The 27,039-nt window shown below is 43.3% G+C and overlaps 12 protein-coding genes across 12 annotated transcripts; 5 read left to right on the top strand and 7 right to left on the bottom strand.

Moving 5' to 3' along the window:
* Nucleotides 1-802: 802 nt before the first annotated feature.
* On the top strand, nucleotides 803-2,020 carry DI09_65p120 (uncharacterized protein; the record flags this gene model as incomplete). The annotated part of the gene is made up of 3 exons (XM_013381537.1): nucleotides 803-1,051; nucleotides 1,089-1,557; nucleotides 1,665-2,020. 3 exons carry the CDS (start codon nucleotides 803-805, stop codon nucleotides 2,018-2,020), a joined length of 1,074 nt encoding a protein of 357 aa, XP_013236991.1.
* Nucleotides 2,021-2,024: 4 nt separating this feature from the next.
* Nucleotides 2,025-3,149, bottom strand: DI09_65p110 (uncharacterized protein; the record flags this gene model as incomplete). The annotated part of the gene is made up of 4 exons (XM_013381536.1): nucleotides 2,025-2,035; nucleotides 2,064-2,556; nucleotides 2,585-3,004; nucleotides 3,108-3,149. 4 exons carry the CDS (start codon nucleotides 3,147-3,149, stop codon nucleotides 2,025-2,027), a joined length of 966 nt encoding a protein of 321 aa, XP_013236990.1.
* A 1,584-nt stretch (nucleotides 3,150-4,733) lies between these two features.
* Nucleotides 4,734-6,434, bottom strand: DI09_65p100 (uncharacterized protein; the record flags this gene model as incomplete). Its single annotated transcript, XM_013381535.1, has 1 exon — nucleotides 4,734-6,434. The coding sequence occupies one exon, from the start codon at nucleotides 6,432-6,434 to the stop codon at nucleotides 4,734-4,736; it is 1,701 nt and encodes a 566-aa protein (XP_013236989.1).
* A 263-nt stretch (nucleotides 6,435-6,697) lies between these two features.
* DI09_65p90 (uncharacterized protein) lies at nucleotides 6,698-7,534 on the bottom strand (the record flags this gene model as incomplete). Its single annotated transcript, XM_013381546.1, has 1 exon — nucleotides 6,698-7,534. One exon carries the CDS (start codon nucleotides 7,532-7,534, stop codon nucleotides 6,698-6,700), a length of 837 nt encoding a protein of 278 aa, XP_013237000.1.
* Nucleotides 7,535-7,771: 237 nt separating this feature from the next.
* Nucleotides 7,772-11,101, top strand: DI09_65p70 (uncharacterized protein; the record flags this gene model as incomplete). Its single annotated transcript, XM_013381544.1, has 1 exon — nucleotides 7,772-11,101. One exon carries the CDS (start codon nucleotides 7,772-7,774, stop codon nucleotides 11,099-11,101), a length of 3,330 nt encoding a protein of 1,109 aa, XP_013236998.1.
* DI09_65p80 (uncharacterized protein) lies at nucleotides 8,779-9,309 on the bottom strand (the record flags this gene model as incomplete). The annotated part of the gene is made up of 2 exons (XM_013381545.1): nucleotides 8,779-9,049; nucleotides 9,089-9,309. The coding sequence occupies 2 exons, from the start codon at nucleotides 9,307-9,309 to the stop codon at nucleotides 8,779-8,781; spliced, it is 492 nt and encodes a 163-aa protein (XP_013236999.1).
* A 449-nt stretch (nucleotides 11,102-11,550) lies between the features above and the next one.
* On the top strand, nucleotides 11,551-14,993 carry DI09_65p60 (uncharacterized protein; the record flags this gene model as incomplete). The annotated part of the gene is made up of 9 exons (XM_013381543.1): nucleotides 11,551-11,968; nucleotides 11,996-12,135; nucleotides 12,167-12,366; nucleotides 12,397-12,520; nucleotides 12,544-12,777; nucleotides 12,802-12,906; nucleotides 12,931-13,221; nucleotides 13,249-14,892; nucleotides 14,919-14,993. 9 exons carry the CDS (start codon nucleotides 11,551-11,553, stop codon nucleotides 14,991-14,993), a joined length of 3,231 nt encoding a protein of 1,076 aa, XP_013236997.1.
* A 97-nt stretch (nucleotides 14,994-15,090) lies between these two features.
* DI09_65p50 (uncharacterized protein) lies at nucleotides 15,091-18,940 on the top strand (the record flags this gene model as incomplete). The annotated part of the gene is made up of 2 exons (XM_013381542.1): nucleotides 15,091-17,862; nucleotides 17,888-18,940. The coding sequence occupies 2 exons, from the start codon at nucleotides 15,091-15,093 to the stop codon at nucleotides 18,938-18,940; spliced, it is 3,825 nt and encodes a 1,274-aa protein (XP_013236996.1).
* Nucleotides 18,941-20,330: 1,390 nt separating this feature from the next.
* Nucleotides 20,331-22,911, bottom strand: DI09_65p40 (uncharacterized protein; the record flags this gene model as incomplete). Its single annotated transcript, XM_013381541.1, is given in 9 exon segments — nucleotides 20,331-21,203; nucleotides 21,228-21,440; nucleotides 21,458-21,512; nucleotides 21,538-21,660; nucleotides 21,689-21,852; nucleotides 21,883-22,048; nucleotides 22,074-22,642; nucleotides 22,670-22,734; nucleotides 22,794-22,911. The coding sequence occupies 9 exon segments, from the start codon at nucleotides 22,909-22,911 to the stop codon at nucleotides 20,331-20,333; spliced, it is 2,346 nt and encodes a 781-aa protein (XP_013236995.1).
* Nucleotides 22,912-22,939: 28 nt separating this feature from the next.
* DI09_65p30 (uncharacterized protein) lies at nucleotides 22,940-24,716 on the bottom strand (the record flags this gene model as incomplete). The annotated part of the gene is given in 4 exon segments (XM_013381540.1): nucleotides 22,940-23,266; nucleotides 23,294-23,548; nucleotides 23,579-24,036; nucleotides 24,056-24,716. 4 exon segments carry the CDS (start codon nucleotides 24,714-24,716, stop codon nucleotides 22,940-22,942), a joined length of 1,701 nt encoding a protein of 566 aa, XP_013236994.1.
* A 146-nt stretch (nucleotides 24,717-24,862) lies between these two features.
* Nucleotides 24,863-25,477, bottom strand: DI09_65p20 (ribose-phosphate pyrophosphokinase 3; the record flags this gene model as incomplete). Its single annotated transcript, XM_013381539.1, has 1 exon — nucleotides 24,863-25,477. One exon carries the CDS (start codon nucleotides 25,475-25,477, stop codon nucleotides 24,863-24,865), a length of 615 nt encoding a protein of 204 aa, XP_013236993.1.
* A 595-nt stretch (nucleotides 25,478-26,072) lies between these two features.
* On the top strand, nucleotides 26,073-26,789 carry DI09_65p10 (uncharacterized protein; the record flags this gene model as incomplete). The annotated part of the gene is made up of 1 exon (XM_013381538.1): nucleotides 26,073-26,789. One exon carries the CDS (start codon nucleotides 26,073-26,075, stop codon nucleotides 26,787-26,789), a length of 717 nt encoding a protein of 238 aa, XP_013236992.1.
* Nucleotides 26,790-27,039: the final 250 nt, after the last annotated feature.

Genomic DNA, 27,039 nt, shown 5'->3' with positions numbered 1-27,039 from the left:
AAAGACACTCCATATCATTACAAAAATCTTACAGATGCTGTAAGAACGATTTACAGAAATGAAGGTCCTGCTGCGTTTTACAGGGGCCTGGTACCCTCGTTGTTTGGCGTTACTCATGCAGCAATACAGTTTCCGATTTATGAGTATTTAAAGCAAGTAGCCAGCGGTATTATCTCGGCCTATCTTACCATCGTCTATTTAGTGTACATATGTGCAGAAACAAAGGAAGTATCCAACCATGTTCAGACGGTCCTTATAGCTTCGGTTGTGAGCAAAACCATAGCTACGATATTGATATTTCCACACGAGGTATTTGTCAATCACCAACTAAACTAAACTAAACCAAGGTTATTCGGACACGATTGCAAAACATATCAAGCAGGAGTGAGCGAAAAAGCGTCCTCGATGTGATCAAAGATGTATACACACACGAGTCATACAGCGGCTTTTACAGAGGCTTGTTCCCCAACCTTGTCAAGGTATTGCCAGCAAGCGCCATCACGCTCTTAACTTATGAAATCCTTATCTTATTGTATGAAAAAAGTAATAAATTTCCAAAAGGTTATGTCCGACAGCACTTTGGCAATAATTGAAAAAGAATCGTCAAAAAGCACCGGTGCTACCCATGTCAATCTCGGCTTCAGTGGCACTTGAAAAGGTAGAGTGCTTTTCAAGCAATCGAACACGGGAGGAAGCCTTTCACCAAACGCTGCCAAAATTTTCGCTGGTTAAAATGAACATTGAGAAATTTAAACTTGTGGGATTGGGAATTTAAAAGTTCCATTAAAAGCTTTTTTTGTCAATGTTCCTTTTCAGGTCCCGACGGCTTTTCTCTTCAGCTGCCTTCAACACAATTTATGGCAGTGAGCCCGCTTCAAAGTCGCCCATAAAAAGGCTCTTTTGGTGGGGAGCATTTTCCGGCGCGACATTATCGTTTATCTACATATATGGCTCGCCTCGAGATACCGACTCCAGAGAAAGCATTTCCGAAGGAAATGGGCTCTTGCCCAACATAAAAAGAATTTGGAGACGAATGGATTCTGGATTGCAAGTATGAACGGTTCATTTATGTTTAGAAATATTTTGAGCCCTCCTTTGACGTGCTTCTTCCTCCGGCTGCACAAACCGGCCCGGAGGCAAAGCCATTTACCATTGTGCTTGATTTGGACCGATTTCTTGTTTCTCATTCTTGGGACCCCATTTTGGGAAAGTGGCGCATTGCTAAAAGACCGGGCGTAGATATGTTTCTCTTCTATCTGGCCCACATGTATGAGGTTGTCGTGTTTTCCTCGATGTCGCAAATGGAGGCAGAGCCATTGATGGAGAAGCTAGACCCCTATCAAATGATATCATATCGTCTTTACAGGTTCGCAACAAAATATGAGGATGGCACTTATAAAAAGGATCTTTCTCGTTTAAATCGAGACATGTCTAAAGTCATCGTTCTTGGGCACGATCCCTCGTTTTCAACATATCCCGACAACTGGATCAAGGCCGAGCCGTGGAACAATGATCCAAACGATACCTTCTTAAGTGATGCCTTACCGTATTTGGAGAGTAAGTTTGGCTTTCCCATTTTGTAGCTCTCGCTTTTTCAAATGTTCCCGATGTTCAAACAATCATCCGCTCATATGAGGGCCGCCCAATAATCGAATCGTTCGAAGAGAAGCAGAAAAGCGTGTACGAATCTCTACGCCAGCAGAGACTTGCCGCAAATAATTCGACCATCCACAGAGTCCTTGCAAAGCTATTTATGCCCGATCTTGCGCGCGACGCCGATGGTGGAGAGGGACTAATGTCATATGAACAGAGAAAGGCGTTCATCTCCAACCAGCGTAAAGAAGAATACAAAAAAGAAATGGCCCGCATTAAAGTCGAGTATGAAAAGCATATCGAGGCAAGCAAATCGTACCTTGCATCGCAGAAAATGCCGCTCTATGACCTGGTAACGAAGGGTCCCCAGCCATTACCACTGCCACCACCGTCCCTTGAAGCGCCTGTTGAAGCTAATGATGTCTAAGATGTTAATTTATTACTATGTTTATCACAATTAAACAGTTAACCGCCGATAAGCATTTCCAATTCCTTTGCAGCCATCACAAAATCGGAAACACTAAAGGTCGGCTTGGTGAGGCAATTCTCCCCGGCAACCAAGCCATTGAGAATGATCGGCTCAAACTCCGGATTAATTTGCACCGTCTGTTCAAGCAGGCCATTACCCTTAATAAGGGTCTCTTTGGCGCAACAGATGCCTCTGTTAATGGCATTTAACAGAGCGGTGGAGCAGATGGCATACAATTCGGCACCAGTTCTTGGGAGAAAAACCTTGCACGCAAGCGAACACAAAATGTCGTCCGAATCGGGCCCCAATTCAAATCTATCGTCACATTCAGAGGTGTTTAAAGCAACATACTTTCTGGTGAGCGCCTTTAATACCGAAAAGATTCCCTCCTTCGTTCGAATAATTCCAAACTCAATACTGGTATCAAAACGACCGGGTCTCAAAAGAGCCGAGTCGATCAGATCAGGTCTATTGGTTGCAGCTAGCTTGTAATTCTATGCAACGATTACCCAATAAATAAACAGAGCCGGGGATGTTGTCGATCTCCGACAGGAGCTGCGATACCAGACGATGCATGACCCCAGACGAAGACCCTCCAGATGACAGCGAACGAGAGGGCGCAAGTGAATCTAGCTCGTCAAAAAAGATCAACGACGGCGCCATCTCTTTTGCCCTTTTAAATAATTCTCTGATATTCCTTTCCGATTCGCCAACATAGCTATCTAGCAATTCAGGCCCCTTTACAGAAAGAAATCGCAAGGAAAATTCGGTTGCCACAGCTTTTGCTAGCAAAGTTTTTCCTGTCCCCGGAGGTCCATGTAAAAGGACGCCCTTTCTGCTGTAAGAAGAATCTTTCGAAAGATCCTTGTTTGAAAATGCTTTGACAAGATGGTCCTTTGCTGATTCAAGCCCACCAATGTCGTCCCAATGTACTTTTGGTATCTAGAATTTAGGAAACAAAAGCCACCTCTGTAAGAGTGTATGGTAACGAATTTTTTGAAGAATCGAGCTCTATGGTTAAACAAATATCGCATACCTAATAGACTAATTGCTTCACATAAAGTCTCTTCTGTCGATTTGAAGGCATTTTGGAGCTTGGCCATGTGGGAGAGCTGTAGAATATTTGCAAGAGAATAGCTTTTCAGAAGAGAAAAAAAAAGTAACATTGATATCAGCACCAAGCTCGGTCTTGAGCTTTTGAACAAAATGTACAATTTGGTCGAATACCCCGATATGGGATGAAGACCTTCCCGCTTGGTGGGGTTCGCCATCACAAAGAAAAGATTCAAATAGTATGTTAAATCCATCAATAAAAATGAACAGAGCAGTTCCAAACAAAATGCGTTGGACCTTCTCAACGGTCTGGAGCAAGTCGTGATAAAGATCTTTCAGAATTTGGTGCATATCTCCAGAATATTTGCTGCAGCCAATGTTGATGATGTAAAACCCCAATGCATCCAACAKCAGATTTAAAAGCCTCGGGCCATACCCAAGATCGTCACTTGTATCTTCAAATTCAAGGAGAATCGATTGGTTAGCGCATTTCGCTTTCATTTGAGCAATCACAGCCATGAATGGCTCGTAATCTAGCCATCAATAAATAACAAAAAACTTGAAAACTTGAGCGTGTTTTCGTTGATTGAAAGAGGAAAGTTGGCCACATATTGCTTCAAATTTGATTGTTTCGTGACCAAGATATTGTTGGGACAACTCCCTAATAAGGGAGGTGTAAAGTTTCTTTCTGCATGGCTTGATAAAACTCGAAAAACTAGTTTTAAGCCTTGACAAGGAGAAATCAAGTCAAACGGAAATTGCTGGGCAATTAGTTTCAGTTTGAAATACAAATCGAATAAGCGCTCTCGCTCAAAATAGCGCAAAAGCTCCTCCTCTTGCTGATCCACTAAAAGCTACAAAATGCAAAGTGTACACGCAATTGGGAGACACAAAAGCTCATTCTCGATCAGAAAATTGCCACAAAATCTTTTCAACAGAAAAGTGGCAAAACTGTGCAGGACCGCATCTCCAAAACCTACGCGTCATTGTTGAAAAGCATATATTACTTTCAATAAGCATGGAAATCGTGTTTGGAATAATGACAAACATTGCAGACCGGCCAATGCAGAGGGAGTCAATTACACATGCGGTTACAAGTTGGCTTTTGGGTAAATAGTAAACGGGACACAAAAATGCGCTTAAATGGAAGGATTTCATTAACGTGTGGCCTTTAAACGACGATGCAGAGTTGGTCCAAAAAGAGGCAATCCTGCCGATCAAAAAAGAAGATGCAAAAAAGGGAAAGCCTATGGGATTAGAAATTGCACACAACTATCACCACCAGTCTCAGACATGTCGTCGTTGATAGCGGCTAATTCCTCGAGTTCTGGATTTTTCTCCGGTAAAGTTTTCAATTCAAAAATCMGTTTAAAAGGATAAGCATCTCGCAGCAGATGCACTTGCACCGGAAAGCCATTACACATGCACGATGAATCAAAATACAGATTGATCTAATTATCAATGTGGCAAGAACTACTATTTGGCCGTGTATAAAATCGTGTCTCTCAAGCGCCTCGTATGAAAGAAATACTCTGGCATCAAATAGCAGGTCCGCATGGCTGTATTCACAAGGCAGCGGATAAATCCTGACGGCAGTTGGATTCATAAAATTGAAAATTTATTCATCGAGTTTAATTTCTTCAACGAGCCTCGAGTAGTATTCGTGAAAGGTTTTAAAGTTGTACGTTACCACGGCTTTAAGTTGAGAAAAGCTAGCGACGATGATCGGTTCGAGACTTTGCGTTATTTGGCCATTCCTAGTACACGCAAGGTCATTGCCCCTTAAAAAAGAAATAAATATCGGCTTTAGTCTGAGCTTGCTAATTGCAAACAGCCTCGACTGGTGGATGGGACTAAAGTATGTGAGGGAAATGCAGATTGCAGCCTTTATATCCTGCTCTGTGAGCGAAAAGCTTCCGATCGGATATTCTTTCAAAACCCCAAGAACAGACAAATACAAGGCATCCTCGAACCTTTGCGAGGAAAAGCAGCGAGCTCGAAAGTTTCTTTTTTGCTCGCTCAGCGAGGACGTCAGTAGCTTTGTAAAGAAGCCATTGGGGGTCGTAACAAACTTGACGAATTCATCGTTCAAAACGGCGGTCCTTTCCTTCAGGCAATGAAGGAAAATGAAAATCCGTAAAATTAGATCTAGAGAGCGTTCGGCATTTTTGAACAGCAGCAAGTCTTCTTGGAATGTTTCTGGAATGTCCGCAAAAGAAATGTGAAAGATTGTGATTTTCCACACCATTTCGTAAAATATTTCGTCGACCCTTGCATTTCTTATTTCGCTCAGCGTGTTCTTGAGAATGGTAAATAGCTTGGGTGTGGCAGAGCCTGAGATGCACTCATACTCATACTTTGAGATGATGTCAATCAAAACGCTTCGATGTATTCGCAAATGGACGTTTACAGACTCTAACTTTAGTGTTTCGACGATCTCCATGAAGGCTCTTAAATAATAAACATACTCGTCAGAAGAATCCGGCATTTGGTATGCCATTTTGAGCATGTGATCGAGCAGCTCATAAACGGGAAGCCCAGCAACAATTGGAACATTCTTTTTACACAAAAGCCTGAAAGAAGAGTAGAAATTAGATATCAAAGCCGGCAGGAAGGAGTAAAACGGAATGGGAAGTCCGTATTCCAAAAGGCCGATGATCTTTTCCGACTCTATCAACTCGTATGCAGGGAATTTTTCTTGGTTCTGAAAAGAAATTCCAGACAAGATTTCCCGCATCTCGTTCAAAAACAACGGGATGTAAATGAGCGGAATGTTGTGATACTCTTCATATAGCTCCGGAGGTTTTACTCCATTTGCTTGCCAAATTAACAGCCATTCAATTTCGTTCCGGACCTTTTCCCAATAGAAGGATTCATCAGAACCGTCCTCTGAAGTGTCCAGTGGCTTAAAGACCAGATCCACGCTAAATAAGAACCGATGGCGAAGCATCGGGTTGTTAAGAAGAGATACAATGTTGACCGTTCGCAATGAAAAGCGATTGACCACGGGAAGCATTGAAGCTATCATGGAGCCCGGAAGTATTGCCATCAAGTTGACAAGCTTTTCGACGAGCGGAACATGCTTGGCCTCAACGCCACTCTCATTGTTTGGCTCGTCTTCCTCCGATAAAAAGGATGTGCAACTTGAAGATAGCGAAAGATTGGCCATGTTTGACATCATCGAATTGCTACACTCGCTGTTGTCTTTAGGTGGGGCTGAATTTGAAATATCAGCAGAAGATCTAGTTGAGCCGGCCTGGGGCCCTGTCGGTTTTGCTGTCATGAGCTCAGAGTGAGAGGATTGCCACAGGTGCGCCATAAATGTTAAGGTCGCCTAATTCAAGGCATGAGCTTACACGATTGGAACAATTTCCAGTATTAGTATCAACGGTGAAACATTCAGTGCAATTCAGGGTGGCCCTTGCCTTGACACTGCAAAAAAAATATTTAATCGTGCATTTAAAGGGCAAAATGGCGCCCCGTGTATTGGGACCGGCCAAATCAAACCAAAGCTGCGATTTTTTAATGGAAACAAAAGGTTCAAAAACTAAATTTATTAAAAGATTAATAAGATTAAATGGATTAGACTTCGTCGTGTCTTGCAGGCATGTTTTGAACCAACATGGTCAGCACTAGAGAGAGCATTTGGATCTTATCTGGAGTTAGATATTCAGAGACAAATTCTTCAAGAGCTCTCATGGCGTCAGTTTTAATATTTGCAACATGCTTAAAAGTGTCGACTGTCACACTGGCCATAGACCCAAACTGAATAAGCTTGGGCAAGTAAGTGACCAACATAACACCGGGAATTCCCATTCCAATGGCCTTGGTAATTTCAGAATATATCTGCAAAAGATTTTCAAACAAGTCTGGAATGGAGTTAGTAAGCTGCTCTTTGATTGGCTCGGGAAGCATTCTTGATTGCTTTAAAGACTTCATGATCCTATTCTCGTACATGGACAAAACCTTGCCAAATGCTTCGCTGGATACAAAAGAGCCCTTTTCCAATTGTGCCTTGTTGGATTCAACAGCATCTTGGAGTCCGGTGAACAGAGTACTGATCAACTCGTTGATAGAGTTGATTACCGTTTGATCTTGAAGAGCCTCAAGCACATCAACAGTCCTTTCGATGGCGCTAAAATGGCGACGAATCTCATCAATAACTTGCTCTGCTTGGGATCCGACCGAATTAACTAAAAGCTTCTGAACGGTTTCCCACAGAACATACAATGAATCGAGAGTGGCTGTTTTTTCTGTTTTTCTATGAACAGCAGACGATCCTTGGAAAGATTTTCCTGTTTTTTGATTCTCGTGTTTGCAGTCAATAAAGGCCGCTGAAATGAAGAAGATCGAGAAGAGCACAGCTAAAAGCTGGACACGAAATAGGGAGGTTTTCATTACAAGACATGCGATGTGCATTTCAGCTATTTAAACTCTATCTTTGGAACATTCTGGAACAAAATGATTCAAATTTTACAGTTGTAATGCGATAATTGGTATAATTTAAAAACAATACTAACCCTAATTTTGGGGAACTGTATTTACAGTTGTGTAGAGCGAAATATATTAAATCAACCCTAACCCTAACCCGGCCTGGTATTAAATTTTAAATGGGAGCCACAATTTATTTTGCCGAACCCTATTTTAAACTCGTCGATGGCGAGTAAAGGGCAACCAAGCCCAAAAGATCTTGCAAAGCTGCTGGAGCTCGAAAACAACAACCAGCACATTTTAACGATGGATCCTTTGAAAAAGCTTTTCAGCTTCTATCTTTCCATTGCCAACAGAGAAAAGGCTAAAGAAACCCTTTACAGGCTGGCAACTAATGCTAATATTGTGATCAAAAGCATGGTATTTCCACTTGTAAATAAAAAAATCCAAGCTTCTACTAGTGTGCTCTCAAGCTCAGACAATTTGTTTGCTAGCGATGTTTTTAATATTTCCGAATATCTGCAATATCTTTTTTCTCTTTCAGGGCCAGATGAGTGGGCTGCCTTTCACAATACCATTCCCTCTTGGAAGTCGGTGTTGAAATTTATTTTGATAGACTTTTCCTCCCTTATTGAGCATATGATCGACACTATGCTTGGTGAATTGTCCGCCTCGCTGAAAAACCGGATCCACGTGCAAAAAAGCAAAATCATGTCGATCATTTTGTCTTGTAAGCTGTTTCTTTACCAAGGTTTTGAATTAAAGGATGCATATAAATTTCTTGTTACGAAACTTGATTTGCATCTACACGGCAATGGAGAATATTCGTACTTTTTGGACAGGCTTTCGATCCTTGAATTGGAGTTTGATTTTTCAAGCTTTTCTGTGGTAGACATTTCAAAAAGTATGATTCAATATTGTTGGGCAATTGAAACGTCAAATGTCATTGATGTTCGTGTGGTGGCAGCCAAATTTCCGGATTTCTTCAATAGCCAAGCGAGATATTCGTATGGCTCCAGTGACCCGCTGGTACAGACAAATGCGAAGTATCCATATGCCAAAGCGCTCAGTGACATTTATGTGTTTTATTCAAAAATCTTTAAAGCAATTTATCACCTTGACGCAAATTCTAGCATTAACAACTCTACTGTTTCCGAGTTGGCAAAAAAATCTTATTTGCATGGCCTTTTAGGAAGGTCCAAAGCTCAGCAGCTTTTATTAAACGGCGACGGCTATTTTAGCCATCTAGTGGGGTTAATTTTGGTCGACTCTTTCACCATGCACACAAAGCACTTATTTCTCAAGATTTCAAATGATGGAGTACTCATTTTTAAGCATCTTGGTCTGACCCTTTCAGTGTCGTTATATTCTTTAAGCGCGGCAGTCGCATTGTCGTCAACCGTAAAGTCTCCTGAAAATATAGCAAAATGTGCGTCCTTGGCATCCGTTGTTGCTTTGCCCTCTGCGTTTAAACAGTGGAATGTGGATGAAACCAACAGCCACCTTGAACTAATGCTTTTGGCAGTCAATTATTTTTTTGACCTGTATCTTGCTGACGCTTCTTTTTTGCATCCATGCACCTCTATTAACTCATCTAAAGCTTTGGCTTTCGGAGACGACGTTAACCACTTGATTGGAGCTCTTTCTAAAGTGCCCAAAAACTCTGAATATACAAGTGCGCTGCTGTCAGTTTTAACATTAACTACGGCGACATCCACAAATTGGGCGTTGTATTTTGATTGTCTTGAAAATGAGGCACCCATATTGACGGCTTCCTTGTCCGAACACTTGGCTACTTGTATTTCTTTATTGGAACAGATAAAAACGCAGTTTGTGACTAGGCTACTTAACAAGTTTTTGCCGGTGCTCCATTTAGCTTTATTGAGAATAGCTATGATGCTATTGGGGGGACCCTTTCTCTCAAATACACAAACTTTAAGGCTTTCGCAGACTTTTTCTCTGTCCAAGAATTCCTTTACATTGCCTGATAACCCAATTTTCAAAGATCATAGCCGCCTACATCTTTCGTTAAGGGCTTTATCGATCATTATTGGTGAAAATACAGCTTCGCTGCCAAAAAATGGCATATGCAGATTTCATTTGCAATTTGAGAGCATTGTTTCGTGCGCCTACTCATTGTTTTCGCTGTATTACTTGTTTCTGGGAATTTATACGATGCCCCAAAATAAAAAGCCCCTTTTCATACAAAAGGCCGCCGACTGTGCAACTAGATCCCTATCTTTTCTCCCAGGCATGGAGAATGAACTTTCTACATATTGCTTGCTGCTGACACACTACTTTAATTGGCTAAATTCACAAGATAAAATCGTCGATTTGAGAAACTTGCTTGTCCAAATCAGACCTATTTCAATAGCATCCAATGTCAAGGCAATCAATACGCCCACCACGTCTTCATCCTTGCTATTGAGATGCAAAGCCCAAATCCTACTTTGCCATCCGCAAATCACAAGCGATTCCATTTCAGATGCAATCTGCTCCCTTCAATGCGCTTTACGATCGCAATATTTGCATGCACCAACATGGCTTTTACTGGCCGATGCATATGAGCTTAATTGCCAATACATAGCAGCATTCAAGGGCTACGCAAAAGTGATCACCCTTGAGCCTCAACACCCCAAACTTGCAAACTTGGTCGTAAAGATGGCAACATGCCTTTTCAAAAGCAAATCCTATGCGTTGTGCTTAAAATTCATTATCCCCCTCATAGAGGATCTTGAAAAAATTGATCTTTCTTTCATCGAAGAAGACAATCCACTTGAAATTCCAGCTCCCATTGTATTAAGTGAACCTGAACTTGCAGAATTAAAGCTAGTCTCATTTGAATCGCTATTGTTACTTTCCCGGGAGTTGTTTGACTTGGGTGAAGTTGGGCATTCGTTTGAGCTGGTTGGAATTTCCTACGACTTTGTCCCGTTTGCTCTTGAAAGATCTGAAATACGCCTATTGAACCAACTGTTTTCTTTTACGAGCGCCGTTTTTGACTCCAGGGCAATTGGTATCATCCAGAAAGACAAGCCCGCTCAATTTGAAGCCTTATGCCAAAAAATCTGTCAATCTTGCCTCTACATTCATTCGCACAAGCTGTTCAAGCATCTTCTTGATGTTGAGTGTGTATCTCCATCTGTTCCCAACTATGACCTACATGTGTCTATTAGGAAAGAAACCAAGAACTGCTATTTGCCTGTTTTAGCTTCCAAAAACTGCAAATCCCTTCTGTTGTTGACTAAGACATATTTCGACATCAGCCTTCTTGAAAAGGATCAGTTTGTGGCCAATTGGCTTCAACTTGCCAATTCCTTGATTTTGCTTGACATTTGCAATTTGATTGACTCCAATCGTATTTCACCTTGTATTTTTGCCATCCTTCGAGGCCTATGTGCAATATGTATTGAGCAAAAGGAGCCCGAACACTCGGCTGCTATTTGGTTGACCACCGGGAAATGGCTGATAACCAAAAACAGCTTGCTGCTAGCTCAGCATGCTTTGATGGTTGCTTTGGAACTTTGCATTTCCCTGGTATGTTTATTTGCATAATATTAGGAGCAATCGGCTCAAGTTTTTTCATCCCTAGCTTTGATTGCATTTTCCGCTCGAGACTTTGAAAAGTGTAAAGAATTTTCTTTGAAAGCTAAATTAGCTGACCCAAATCAGTCTGACGTAGACTTTTTCATCGGCCATTTTAAAAACACGGGCACCCTTTTTTAAATGTATTTTTATCCTCAAAATGGCATCCATTTATGTGCAATAGCTCTCCATATTGTTTATGCTGTTCCATAGCGATAAAATTCTTTGCTTTCATTGAGCGCTGTGACCACTTGCAATAAACCTTGCTTTTTAACCCGTGAAATTGGTCGCATAAACCTGCTTGGGGACGGCATTGTTGCTCGTGTATGTTGGTTGTGTAAATTTGAACCTTTTTATTTGGGGCAATTTAGTAATTCACTTGAAGAATTTAAAATTTTGGAATCAAATTTTTTATCCAAATGTCCATTGATTGTCGACTTACCGCAGGTGAGGCTACGGTGGCCCATGCTGCTGCTGCTACTAGGAACTTTGCGGTCCAGCCAAGAGTCGACTATCGAACAGTAACTGGTGTAAATGGACCGCTTGTCATCCTTGATAATGTCACGTTCCCGAAATATGCAGAAATTGTCAAGCTAACACTGCCAGACGGGTCCATTCGCAATGGGCAAGTCCTTGAGGTGGTTGGATCAAAAGCCATCGTGCAGGTTTTCGAGGGAACATCTGGTGTGGATGCGCACGCAACTCGAGTCGAATTTTCTGGAGACACCCTCAAAATGCCCGTATCAGAAGATATGTTGGGTCGCGTGTTCAACGGGTCGGGCCGCCCCATCGATAAGGGGCCAAAAATATTCGCTGAAGACTATCTAGACATTCAGGGTTTGGTTTGCACCAATTGATCCCTAGGCCAGCCTATTAATCCATCGTCAAGGATCTACCCAGAGGAGATGATTCAAACCGGAATTTCTGCGATCGATGTGATGAATTCCATTGCACGTGGCCAAAAAATCCCAATATTTTCTGCCGCTGGCCTTCCGCACAACGAGGTAACTTTTCGCGGCATTTGTCCGTAATTAGATTGCCGCGCAAATTTGCCGACAGGCTGGACTTGTGAGAAAGTCAAAGGACACTCTAGATGGACATGAAGATAATTTTGCAATTGTGTTTGCTGCAATGGGTGTAAATATGGAGACGGCCCGATTCTTTAAGCAAGATTTTGAAGAGAACGGTTCCATTCAACGCGTTTCTCTGTTCCTCAACTTGGCAAACGACCCGACGTATATTTTGGTAATGATGCTAAATTGTAGGATTGAACGTATCATCACGCCTCGTTTGGCTTTGACGGCTGCAGAATACTTTGCGTATCAGCTGGAGAAGCACGTACTTGTTATTATGACCGACATGAGCTCATATGCTGATGCCTTACGCGAGGTTGGGAAGGCTCTTAATTGTAGGTCTCTGCTGCTCGAGAAGAGGTCCCCGGTAGACTTGGATACCCTGGATACATGTATACCGACCTCTCAACCATTTACGAGAGAGCTGGCCGTGTCGAGGGACGCAACGGATCGATAACTCAAATTCCAATCCTGACCATGCCTAATGATGATATCACCCACCCGATTCCAGATTTGACTGGGTATATTACGGAGGGACAAGTTTATGTTGATCGTCAACTCCACAATAGACAGGTAATTTTTGTGCTGTTTATTTAGATTTATCCGCCAATTAACGTTCTACCGTCTCTTTCTCGTTTAATGAAAAGCGCCATTGGCGAAGGGATGACCAGAAAAGACCACAGCGACGTTTCCAATCAGCTTGTATGCTGCATCTGCTAACATTAGTATGCCAAATATGCCATAGGCAGAGATGCCCAAGCCATGAAGGCTGTAGTTGGGGAGGAATCCTTAAATCAAGAGGACAAACTTTCGCTCGAATTTTTACAAAAATTCGAAAACTCTTTTATTTCGCAAGGTCATTATGAGAACAGATCCATTGAGACCTCGCTTGACATTGCATGGAATTTATTGCGCATATTTCCAAAGGAGATGCTCAACCGCATTCCAAAACAAATCCTTTCCGAGTTTTACCTGAGAGACAAAAGAGTTCGTCACAGTTCTATTTTGACGGCCACGGTTTAAATTTAAAAATAAAACTTACAGCCAAATTTTTCAATGGAGGACACCATTGGATCGCCATCGTCCAGGGAATCTCTGCAAGTAGAGATGGAAAAATTGTATCGCGAAATTGTCGGCCGAAAGGTGGAAAATCTCGAGGCTGAACGTAGGTTTTATGACGCTGGCATGAAATTTTTCAATCAGCATCAAGTTGACGGCCATTTTTGGTGCAGAAACCAACCATATATGCAGATCATGCTCAAGTTGTTTGCCATCCAGGCTTCGCATCCGGGGTTGGACAGGTTTCGTTCTTCTGCATTAAATCAACTTTCCCTCTGTGCCTCATGCATTGACGCATACCACACGTCGACAAAACAGATCCTCAAGATTTATAATGACCAGTACGAGTCCAACACGGTTGAGTTGTTCTTTACCCAGCTTTTGGCAAACGATAGAAACAGGCTCGAGTGCGCACTGAAGAATTCTACTTCTGCTGCCGTGGGAAATGCCGCGCCAAATGCCACGGCGCCCATTTCCCTCCTATATGCGATGTATGAGATCTGTGCCTATCCAGAACTACTATGCGATTTGGATATTCATACTCGTTTTGCAATGACCATCAACTTAATGGTAACTGGTCGCGCAAAAACGTTCACCATGAAGCGCGTTGTTCCTGGACTGTTGCTGTCTTTACTGTCTCCCCAAAAGAATGTGCGCTTGTGGGCCACAAGAACAGTGCAGTCTTGGGTTGCAAGGCCTTCGGCTACCGTTGAAAGTGGCTGCAATTCAACGCCCAGCAATTCTTCTTCTCAACTGGCATTACCCTATCCCGAGTATACCGATGAGGAGTCTTTGGGTGATTCATTTTCCCAAATATGGATGTTTATATTGAGCGTGCTAAAATCGAACTCGCTGGAAATATCGGCCCCGGAGGGTGTTCCCCTGTATCTTGTTGGTTGCAAGAAATTCCCAATAACACGCTCAAGTCTCCATTTTTTTGACGGGCTTTCACTGGCGCTGAGGGCGCTTGATACAAATAACCTGACCACTCTGCCCAACTCCAGTATCAAGTGGTTTTCGTTGCTTGCAAATCTACTTATCCCGTTTTTATCACAAAGCCAATTGTATCCAAATGTGCTGTTCTGCTATTCATTTGCACTTTCAACTGTTTCTTTTGGCAATTTGAAGGAACATTCAACTTTGTCCCTCTACAATGCCCAATCTGGGGACAATCCACTTAAAGACGTGGCTCGTTTAGGCCAAACGCTTGTCGAAAATTCACGCTCTTACACGCGCCTCTTATTTAGTTCATTTGATCACGATCCCGAATCGCAGATTCAAAAGGATATCGAAGATTATCAATTGGAGTTGGGGTCCGCTTCATTTTCCGATTTACATACCGTTTTACGCTTCAAAAACATGAGGCCCTTTGAAATCCCCCTGTCATGGCAGAAGCCATTTATAGCCAATATTTTCTTGTCTGGCCATATTTCTCACCATGCTATTGAAATCTATTGTAGCCTTGTATATTCGATGTTGTTGGTTGATGGAGAGGATGGCTTTCCCATAAAATTCAAGATCCAATCGATCATCACGGCTTATCGGATTCTTTCCGCGTTGATATGCGAACTGGTTGCAGAGGATGCGCTTATTTTGGAGCTGTTTTCGTTTCGTAATTTGGCATCGTTGGTGATTTTGGATGCTCGTTGTCAAAGAGATGCGGGTACTTTGGCGCACCCTTTGATTGCATCCCTTGCATCATCGATACTTTCATCGATTTTGATGCTTGAATCGAAGTTTGAACGCAGAAAAGAACCGTTTTTAACGAATGAAAAGTTTTGGAAATGCTTTAACGAGTCCGTGGCGGTTCGGTGGAACTCTCCTTTGATGAAAAACTCGTCTCTCGCGGGTTGGGTTCCAGAGATCCATCATTCCATTCTCGCTTACATCGCAAACATTAATGCCGAGAAAAATCCCAATATCGAGACTCTGGTTTCGTTTTACCAGTTCCTTTTGAAAGAAATAAGCGCCAAGCCCGCAGCGATTGATTGCACCAATTTGCGGCTAATTTATCTTCCCGAGTTTGAGAGCAAGGCTTCGCTGTTAGTTGATGCCCTAATTACGTCCTTCATTTATGCGTCCAAATTATCAAATCAATTGGCCCGGTTTTGTGGGTTCTTCATCTTTCCAAATGAAGATGTTACTCCGCTCATTGTGATTCGGCATTTTCTTGAACACGACTTTAGCGAATCCATAAATTCCAGTCTTTTGCGCCATTCGATCGGGGTAACAAGATCGCATGCCGAGCCGCTGTATGATTTACTCCACTCATTTTGGATTAAAAACCCTGCAGATTGCGATAAGCTGGCTCCTATTGTGTCTGCGAAAAACATGAGCGAAGTCCAGACGTGCCAATTATTCCTTGCCACGTGGAAATTGCTATGGAACATTCTTCAGTTGACCATATCGTGTGGAAACGTTAACGCGCACAATAACTGTGTTCTGGCTTTTCTTTGCAATCTTTTTAGACACGTTTTAACGGTCAAAAAAAACTCGCTGTTGTTGCCGTTGCCTGGCTTTGAGAACCAAGAGGAAGGTGTAAATGCCTTTGCCAAGTATTTTTCTTCTTGTGAATGGTTTTCGACCCTTTTGTCCTTTATTGGAACATCCTCTGCCGAAGCTGAAAGGTCAATGGAAAAGCGACTTGCTTTGGAGCTGATTGAAGATTTGCTATATTGGTGGACAGAAAGGCGTGCCTTTCTTTGTCCATCTTCGTGCGTATCGAGCCCAAATGTTACCATTATCGCCCAGATTCGGATTTTGCTTACTTCGAGCGGAAGGCTTGACGAGCCCGAGCGAAAGCGTCTTACGGGTCTTTTGAACACCTACCTCCAATTCTGCCCGGTAAAGGTGAAGCCAATCATGGCCGCCTCCGAAAATGTATTGACACAAACCAAAATGATGGCAAGTAAAGAAAAAATGCCGTTAAATATGAACGTCTTGAAAAAGAAGGCCCTCCCAAATGACGAAATGCCTGTCTTTTCATTTACCGAGCATGTAAGAGCGTCCAAAAAGATCTGCTTGCCAATGGAGAAGAAACTTGCCTCAATATGTAGCCAGGAAAATCTTCGCAAGCTGGTTCCCTCCTATTTGAGCAAGAGCTCGCCATCGTCTAAACAAAGTTCACAAATTTGCTCGAAGAGCACTTTTATCTCTTCTCGATTGAAACAGGTAAGAGCAAAGTTGGTTAAAGATACCATGCTTGCATCTGTTGCCTCCCCAAGGCGTGTTGCACACCAGAAGGTCAATAGCTATGAAACCATTTCTACAGATGAAGAGGAGGATAAAGGCGACCTATGCGCAGCGACCAGCGATGCTATTTTGGCTCTCTCCACCTCTAAAGGTTTGATCGATTTAACCGGTATGGAAAAGCACCGGCCACTGGGAATTGACTCTGGAATTCAAAGCAAGCCAATCCAGGTGATCAATAACGTTGTTGGTACTGTTGCTCAACCGGTGGCTGCCGTATCCAAATCATCGGCTAGAAGTATCCGTGGAATTAGGCCTGTATTGGATCTTCCCTCTTTGCAAAGAAAAATCCTGTCCTGGAATCTTGAAGCAATCACAGAGGTATCGGGTAAAAAGGATAATGCGACAGCACCAGAAAATATTCCTTCCAAATTTACGGATGCTACTCATTATGCTCGGATCTTTGAGCCTTTGTTGCTGCTCGAGTGTAAAGCCCAAGTTGTTAAAAGCATTGAAGAAATCGGCGGGCTTGATTCTGCAAAGGTATTTAGCAGCGACAATTTTGACTGGTCAGAATATGTTCTGAATTCGGTCAATATGATCGACGATTTTTATGACGTCCAGTTCATTTTCAAGCCATCATCCTCAAGCTGTGGTAGCACAGGCCCGAGTACCAGGAAAGTGGGCATATTTGATGTCCCGTTACTTGAGCATGATTTGGCATATTTAGAATCGTGCGATAAATCTCTCAAGGCATCTGCCATTGTGGTCGGCAGTGTTTCCATCAAAGGCGGCGAGGCTTTCATAACACTTCGGTTTCGCCCTGGGGTTGACGCGAGATGGGGATCCATTTTCAGAGAAGGCTCGGTCTGGAAAATCATGAAGATTACTCCATTGGTGACGGTTGTACGAGAATATCTTGCACTCTCCAATATCTCTTGTTCTCCCTATCTTTCTTTTCTATTAGAACCTTATCTTTTGACCGAAAAAGGACGCGATATTAGCGCAGATGTCGTTGGAAATACCAGGCAGCTGCWWGCAGCTGCCCAGTTTTCGCTCAACGAAAGCCAACAGCTAGCTATCGCTTCGGCTTTGCATAAGGATGCCCAGATATCTCTTATTCAAGGTCCTCCGGGAACCGGAAAAACAACCACTTTACTCGCCCTTGTTTATTCTATTCTTAATCGATCTTCTTTTGGAGCCACGGGGCCGGCTCCCGTTTCTTTAAATAATTCTCGAGTTACCCAAGCGTCAAACCTCCTGGGTAGCATGTCAACATCGACACTGGTATCTTCAAATCGGCCAATTCTGATCTGCGCCCCATCTAATGCGGCCGTTGATGAAATTGTTAAAAGGTTTCTGGACTCTGCTGCATTTGCAAACCGCTCCATTGTCCGGGTCGGTTCTCAGGTAATTTTGGATTTATATTTTCAAGGAAGTTATCTCGGATGACATCCGTCATATTTCTCTCGATTGCCTATTAGAAGAGTCTGAAAAGGCTGCTAAAAAGTATTCTGCCGACTCGGCGTCCTCGTACAGTCAATATTTGGAGACGTTTTGCAGCACAAATTGGTCCCCTTGCGATGCCCCCAAAAAGGGCTTCACAAAAAGCGACGTTGATGCTCGAAAAAGAACCGTCCAGTGCCAGTTGGACGAGGCAAGATCGATTTTTTGTAACACCGCGGGATCTGTGATCAACAGAATCGAAGAAACCAGAGCGGCAGCCAGAAGCCGCATCCTTCAAAGCGCCTCTGTGATTGCTGCTACGCTTTCAGGATCAGGGCACGATTTCATTGTAAAGTTGGACTCCATATTTTCGTCGAGCAACACTTCGCCGTTGACGAATTCTTATTTGTTTGGGTATGTACAGAATGTTTATCTATTTAGTGCCAATGGCTCCGTTACGTTTGATGCGATTGTTATTGACGAAGCTTGCCAGGCAGTGGAGTTGTCGACCCTTATTCCTCTTCGCTATTCCGCCAAAAGAGTGATTCTTGTTGGCGATCCAAACCAGCTACCGCCAACAGTTATATCCAAGGAGGCATCCTCCTTTGCTTATGAGCAATCCCTCTTCACCAGGATCCAGAGAAATTGCCCTTCTATTGTTAATTTGCTTACCGTTCAATATCGGATGCATCCCTCAATATCGGCCTTTCCTTCGATGTTCTTTTACAATGGCCGATTAATAGACGGGCCAGACAACGCTAGAGCCACCGCTAGGGAGTGGCATTCAAACCATCTTTTAACCCCATATCTGTTTTACGATGTGCGAGGTCAAGAGAGTAAAAGGGAGGAGCACTCCATTGGTCGAAGCGAGTCTAAAAGGGCGGGCCGTTCTGTGCATTCTCTCAACAACACGGCGGAGGCAAATGTTGTCTTGGGATTAGTGAAGCTTTTATGCTCGGAGTTCCCATCGATTTCGGTAACCTTTCGTTGCTTTAATGTTGCAGTTTTCGGGGCGGATTGGCATTATCTCGCCATATCGTGACCAAGTGCGAACAATTCGCAGTCTAATTTTGCGGAATGTCGGCCCGAGCGCGTTGAAACATATTGAAGTGAATACTGTTGATGGGTTCCAAGGTCAAGAGAAAGAGATCATCATCTTTTCTTGTGTCAGAGCCTCAAGTGAAAGATCAATTGGGTTTCTAAGGGACACTCGTAGGCTAAATGTAGCGCTAACTAGGGCAAAATGCTCCCTATTTATTGTTGGGCACTCCGATGTGCTTTCTGGATTTCCCATATGGGACTCCCTGATCAAAGACGCAAAAGAGAGGAAAGTCTTTGTGCCTTTTTCTGGTCTGCACAAATGGCGAGAGCTATTCAATTTATCTTGTAAAAATTTGACTTCACATCACACTGATACCGTGTTTGCGCCCGCCGTGAAGCCGCAAAAAGAAGATCCCGGCCAAGTTTCCTCCAAATCACAGCATGAGGCAGATGGCAGCATCTGCCCAAAAGTGCCCAAGCCCGTCTTTTGTTCTGATGATAAGCACGCTGCTCCAGTGTACGCAAACCCCCTGGCTCAGCATAGCCAACCATTAGCATTAGGTTCGAAATCATCGGTCATGGCGGCACACCCCGCATGTTCGATTACGCAGGACAGTGTAAAGCCTGCATGTGCACCGCAATCTGGAAAAACATCCTCTTCATTTAACGCCTCTTTTCAAACAGGCTCTTCTTTGAACCAAACAACCACTGGTTTTGGCACGTTTATTGATTCGCCTTCAGACCCTCGATTGAGATGATAGCAAATTAATAAACAATAACTTAGGGTTAGGGCTCGCCAATCGGGAAAGGCTCCATAGTCGGCTGCGAGGCGGGCTTGGGCTCGATGGAAGAAAATGCTTCGCATCTTTCCTTCCAGTTTTTCATGTTTTCATCGACAATGATCTCTTCGACGGATTTCTGAGCCCGTACCCACTTCAACTAGTAAAGTAAGCCAATACCACATATCTACTAGCGATTTTGTCTTTTGGATTGCCGTGGAGCAGTTTGCTTTTGTATGGGGTGATTGGGAGGATATGCCATCGAGCCTACGGTAAATTCAACATGCACACCTTGATTGCAAGCATTCTTCTGTTTGCGCTATTATGGCTGAGCGCGAAGCATAACCATACTGCAAAAACTTGAAAAATTTGGAGCATATTTTTGGATCCAATTGGGATTTTTTAATGGCCCTGAATCTTGACAGTTGGATTTCCTCTTGTTTTCGTAGAGGCAGCAATTTTTTCTGCAGCAGGGTTTTAATTGAGCTTATATCTTCATCCTCGAAAGTGGTGGATTGGATCCCATGTAACATGAAGGAGAAGAATTAAAATTATTTTTTATTCAGGAATTGGAAAATATCTCGGGCCAAGTACTCGACAACGCTAAGGAAATTAAATTGCATGTGCCATCAAATACCTGGGATTGTTTAGTGTCGACAAGTCCCCCAATCTCTGATACAAATGGGAATAGAACGAGGCCAAAAAATCAGCCTGCTTTTGAAGAAGCTTTTCGTGCGAGGCATGCCAAGATCTGCATTCGTGCAGGATAATCCTTAAAACCCTTCTCATAATTTTGCCAGATCGAGTTTTGGGAAGCCCGCCTGCAGATGTCAAGGAAGATTCTGAAAGTACAACGACGCATTTCGGCGTCGCAATGGGCCCAATTGCTTTCCGGACCACATCTTTCAGTTCCGCCTCGATGGTTGGTTTTTGTGGATATGCTTTTAAGCCGACGACAACTGTAATCGATTGGCCGGTGATTGGATCTTCTTCTCCAATGACTGCAGACTCGGACACACAATAGTGCTTCATTAGAGCACTTTCGATTTCACGGGATGAAAGCCTGTGCCCGGACACATTGATGACATCGTCAACTCGTCCTGTTAGAATGAATAGCCCATTCGAGCTCTCCTTATTCGCTCCATCGCCGGTAAAGAAATACCCAGGATACGGCTTCAAATAAGCCGAAAGATATCTTGAGTAGTCGTTCAGAACAGTGCGAGCCATCCCTGGCCAAGGGCGGGCAAACGTGAGTATGCCGGACTCGACTTTTTCAGAACAACCGCCATTGTGATTGGTTTCCTCACTCGAGCTACTCATTAAAGTTGGCTCAATTCCAAAGAATGGAAGAGAGGCAGATCCTGGCATCACGGGCATTCCCCCAGGTAGCGCGGTAATTACAATGCCCCCTGTTTCCGTTTGCCAATATGTATCGACAAGGGTGCATTTTCCCTTTCCAACGACATCGTAAAACCATTGCCAAGTCTAGTCATTAAGATGCATCTTTACATCTGCGTGGATCGGCTCTCCAACACTGCCAAGGATCTTAAGAGATGACAGATCATATCCTTCAATATGTTTATCACCGTGTGCTTTCAATAGACGAATGACGGTAGGGGCCGTATAAAGTTGCGTGAGGCGATGCTTTTCGGCCATTTGCCTACAAAATAAATCAGCAACAATCCAAACCAGTAGCGAGATGGCGTCGGATATGTCGGGATGCTTTCAAAGAGAGTTACTGTGACCCCGTTTGATAAAGGCCCATAAACCACATACGAGTGTCCAGTGATCCACCTGATGATAGTAAGACGAAAAATACCCAATGTCCGCCATACACCCAAAAACATCATCCTTTTGCAGGTCGAAAACATACTTTGCAGTGAGTTTAGCATACAAAAGGTACCCAGCAGAAGTATGTAAAACACCCTTTGGTTTTCCAGTACTGAGCTTATGACGATCAATTAGCTTACCTTCCGGAAGTATATAGAACAAAGAGCGGGTGTTCACTGCACACCGATCTTGGGGTAAATGTTTTTTCTTCCAAAGGAACCACATCATTCCATAGCAAATCCCTCCCATCAATTAAATTACAACTGGCAGCGTTGGAAATGTTTCTTTGAGCAACCAAAACATGCTTTGGTTAAAATACAATCACAAAATGTACCTTCACCAAACCTGGTGGCAAAAAAGAAAGGGCCAAATCGACGGTATCTTTGGTTGCAATCCGGCGATTTCCGCGCAGACCAAAATCGGTTGTAATGACAAGTTGCGAATTGGCATCTGAGATTCGTTCTGCAAGTGCTTCGGCACTGAATCCGGCGAAAACGACACTACAATGAGACCGGAGGGAAGTACTTATGTATAAGACCAAGTCGAGCGCAGGCCAACATGGCAACAACAGCCTGGGGAACCATGGACATGTATATGGTGACAACATCAATGCCTGGCTTTAGATAAGGAAATTTTCGAGATATCAAATTGGACAGTTGGCAAACTTGGGCCAATAGCTCGCCGAAAGTTATCGATACCCCGGTATTTGGCTCGTCCGCCTCCCAAATCAGGGCAATTTTATCGGCATTAGAATGGGCGTGAACATCAAGGACATTATAGCATATGTTAAGCTCTCCATCTTCAAACCAAGTAATTTGTTCAAATTTTGTTGCGTCAGCACAAAGATTTTTGGAGGGATCTTGCTGATTTTCCTGTTTGTCTTGAAAGGAAACAGAGGCGTTTTTATTTGAAAACTCGGTAGATCCATTGAAAGAATATGCCCCGCCTTGCCCCAATACTTTAGTAAATGGCTTATTCCAATATAAAAGGTCTCGCCCCATTTTCCCCCAAAATTCGGAATTATGAGAAAGAGAAAAAGAGTACCACTTTTTATAATCTTCAAAAGAAATCGGCGGAGACGGAAAATCCGCATTCTAAATGCAACAGATGAAACGGGATACCTTCAAGTTAGCATCCATACACTGATGCATGACCGCCGAACGAACCTTTCGTGAATGGCTCATTTCTACGCTATTATTTCAACAATCAAAATTAAAAATTAAATAAATTCAAAATTTGATTTACCTTTTTCAGTCCATGGCTTATGGATCACCAGTATACTACTGATTCCTACGATTAATACAGAAATCAGCACCGGCATCATTCTTCCCGTGATTAATGGCCAACCTCCCTTTGTAGGCATTGCAAATTCAAATTTAATTTATTTTGGATTAATTTATTTCAGGATAGGGTGGCAAGTCAAAATTTTCTAATACACCGACAGGGTTTACATCCTCAACCAATCTTCTCAACAGATAATTACAATCGACCACAGCACCAAGCTTTGCACACAGTAGAAACACACCGGATAACTTCCGATGCAAAGCATAGGTATCCTCGGGTGGCGGTGTAAGCCGCTCCTCCAGCATTACAGGTATAGAAGACTTGATGCTCTGGACGATGTTGGAATATGTGGAAAAGTCAAATTTGTTATCAGAAGAAGCCCTGAATGGAAGACCAATCACTATCAAGGAGTTCAAATGAGCATTTATCATGGCCTACAATAAGCTTGTCAATAGAGGTACCTTGGACTCGAGGCCCGTCAAATACTTCAGATCAAGCGAGGCCTGGTATCCCTGTTCCCAATCCTCTTTTGCGGCTGCTAGCACCAAACGACGGTATCCCTCTACAAATTTGGAGTCAAATCTCCGCGCCGCGCCAAAGTCTAGTAAAACAATACGTTCACCATCAAAGAGAAAGTTTGCCCAGTTCGGATCTGTTTGCATTGCCCTCAAGGTAAATATTTCCCAAAAACAGAGAGCCAGAATGGTGGCTCCAATCTAAATCAAATAATCGCCAAATTAACCAACCTTATTACGAACCGCTTGAGGAAGTGCTAAAAGACGGTCTAAGGGCAGGCCATCGACCCATTCGGTAGTCAGTACAGACTCCCCAGAGTGTAGTGGGAAAAAAACCGGGATTTTCAAAGAAAACACCTCGGGAACAATTGCCGAAAGCGGCGAAATGGTCCGTCTGAACCAGTCCATCCACAAGGCTTCGCGCAGATAATTCGTTTCCCAGATTAATTCTTTCTCCAAGACATGCAGAGTCTTTTCCAAAAAGAGACCTTTTGGAAGAAGATTTCCCAATAAAAGGAGCGTTTTCAAAGAGGAAATGTCAGAGGAGAGACTCTTCCGAACACCGGGATATTGAATTTTCACAGCAACCTTCTGATCTTTAATTAGGGCCTGATGGACCTGGCCAATATATGCAGCTGCTATGGGAGCTTCGTGGTCAAAAGAAGAAAAAAGGTCTCGCCAGCTGGCTCCTAAATTTTTCTTGAGCACCACCTAAAACATTAAGAAAAATAGCGACCTCAGCTTGAGGCCACGGCATTGCATAGGCCATGTTACGCACTCGCTCAAATATGTGGGCCAGTTCTGGGGGAAGAACATCTGCGCCCTGCATGCTAAATAGCTGCCCTAATTTGAGAGCAGCCCCTCGCATTTTCGAAAGCCGGGTTACAAGCCTGTTGGCATTCTCCTCCGAGAGCCAAACATTAGAGACATTAGCTGGATCAGGCTTTCTTATGGCACGCTTTGCTGTTTCGGAAAGAGCACCAGCGGCCATTCCAATTGCAAGAGATGCATAGTTAAGCACCCGATTTGCTTTTCCAGCCGGAACAGGCATGGCTTTGAGTCTCGGGTGTGCCTTAGCATCTTCAACTTTGACAAGTGCCTCTAAAACTTGAGAAGAAAAGATATCCTCTGCAGCCTCATTTGTGGCAGACAGGTTGACTTCGTGGTCCATATTAATGGTAGCAGAATGTCCAGTCGAGGCATCATTATCCTTTATGGGGGCCGATGAGCTTCCTTGTGATTTGAAAGATGGGGATAGACATTTTTCTTCTGGAATTTGAAATGCTGAAAATATGTTCTTCATTCCCAGAGCAAGACGGGTCCTTTCGTACCCTGAGAGTGGAGTTCGGAAAAGGAGCTCCAGAAGCATTTAAAAAATTTCAAATTGACACCCAAGTAGCTATCACTGACAGCCAAGTAGCAAGCATGCACAACAGCTTTCCATACCATACCACACCCCAGCAGATAATACTATCGACTCGGTGTCTTTAGGTGCATGTGGGAATTAATTTATTTCTATTCTGGTGCGCACGTAAAGAGATACGAGACTGACTCCCCGTTGTGTGTGCGGCGAATGGCTTCCGCAATAATGGGGCTGATGTCTACACAGGCGAGTTTGGGGCAAGCCTTTATCTTCTCCTCTGTCGGGAGGGTATTGGTAATAACAATGGTGTCCAACTGGCTATCGGAGAGAACCTCCAAGGCACGCCCTGAAAGTATGCCATGGACGACTAGCGCATAGACTTTGGCGGCCCCATGCTCCATTAATGTTTTTGCTGCCAAGCCAAGCGTCCCACATGTGTCGGCCATATCGTCCACCAAAATTGCCGCCTTTCCCGCGACATCGCCGACAAGAACCATTCTGGAAACGTGATTAGCCTTTACGCGCTCCTTGTGAATGATGGCAAAATCAAGGTTCAGCTTGTCTGCCATAGATGTGCATCGTTTAGTGCCGCCAGCATCTGGAGAAACCAAGACTGCATTGGTATAATTGGGGACATTTTTCTTGATCCAGCTGATTAAAGAGAGCTCGGCTATCAAATTATCCACAGGGACATCAAAAAAGCCCTGGATCTGGGAGGCATGTAAATCCATCGTTATGACATGGGTAGCGCCAGCAACAGTCAACATATTTGCCACAAGTTTTGCCGTTATTGGAGCCCTGCTCTTATCTTTCTTGTCCTGGCGTGCATATGGAAAGCATGGAATGACTATTGTTTGGAAAATGAAGCGTACCCGCGGTGATCCTGCGTGCAGATGCAATCTTGCAGGCGTGAATTAAGTGGAGAAGTTCCATTAGGTTTTTGTTGACCTCCCCGTTTCCCGTTTGGATGATATAAACATCTTCATCACGGATCGACTCGCCCACAATAATGGAGATTTCCTTGTTAAACAGCTGCGTTGCGTTGATATTGCACACAGAGGTTCCCAGTCGCTTGGCAATCAGTGCAGCCAGCTTGGGATGGGAATTGCCAGATATGATTTTGATGGAGTTGCAGTCATCTTTGAACATGAAAGGGTTAAAAAATTATTGAATCGTCAACGAGTGAGAATTTTTTGTAATCAAAAGATTATCATTTTCGTCATCGATACCATCCCTTCTATTTGCCCTTATTGGATTATCATAGGTGCGTCTGAAAATGTTTACGCATTATTGTGATTTTTGATCTTGTCGAATCCATGTTGATATGCTCGCTATGTTCCTCGGAAGGTTATTTTTCAAACTATGAGGCCGTGTGTGTTAGATAGAAGGCTATTTGTGCATCCGGACATCTATTCGTGTGAGGAGAGATATAGAAGCCTACACTTGACTTCTTCTGCCTTTGAAGCATGGAAAAATCATCTTCAGGCCAACGGCTTCCTATACAGAGATGCTTACTCTTTTCGCCTTTCCATTTTCCATCTTGGCGTGCTGCCTTCTGTTGAAATCGTCAGCTGTGCTAGCATGCTATTTTTATTGCAAATTCCTTGTGGCTTTTATTTGCACAAAGAATCTTACAGCCATTTTGTCAATTTTGCCTCTGTTCTTATCCGACGCAGTTGCATTGGGCTTAGCGCCATCATTTACGCCCTCTATTTGGCAGCGAAATTCGGCCACTCATCAACATACAAACAGTGCTCCTTTGATTTATACTCATTGCTTTTGGTATCTTTAATGGTGTCTTGTAAATTTTTAAATGACGCCATATTTTCAAATGCCTTTTGGGCGAGCTACTCGTCCCTTTTCAGCGTTGTCCAAATTAACGAGTTTGAAAGGGAATTCCTTGGCCATATCCAATATGACTTTTGGAGCTTGAACCTCTCCGTGTGGCATGAGACGCTTTTGATGTTTTTTGATGCTGTAAAATACCTTTTTACCAACCAAAGCCATCAGCTTTACTACAAAACGTGCCTTGCTGGAATGGCGCCTCAAGTGGCAACCAAGCCAGCCACAATTTATTAAAATTTTCAATTAAACACTTAAATGAACACTAATGGCTTGGGGTCCTAAGTTTTATGAATCGTCGTTGTCGGTGTTGGGTGGTTGTGCAGTTTATCAAAAGCCGGTACATATGCGGAATCTAGTTTGAGGAGTGGAGTCTAATTTTGTACAAGCAGGTATATTCGATTTTGCCCCAGTTATCAAGGATCCTAAGCTGAAAGGCCGTATATAGCCCACGAGCTGTGGAAATGGCAAATGTCTGCGTAGAAAG

The sequence above is a fragment of the Mitosporidium daphniae genome (assembly GCF_000760515.2).
Source record: "Mitosporidium daphniae strain UGP3 chromosome Unknown contig-65, whole genome shotgun sequence".
Lineage (NCBI taxonomy): Eukaryota > Fungi > Microsporidia > Mitosporidium > Mitosporidium daphniae.
The sequence above is the reverse complement of the archived record's forward strand: the minus strand, read 5'-3'. Positions and strand labels throughout refer to the sequence as shown.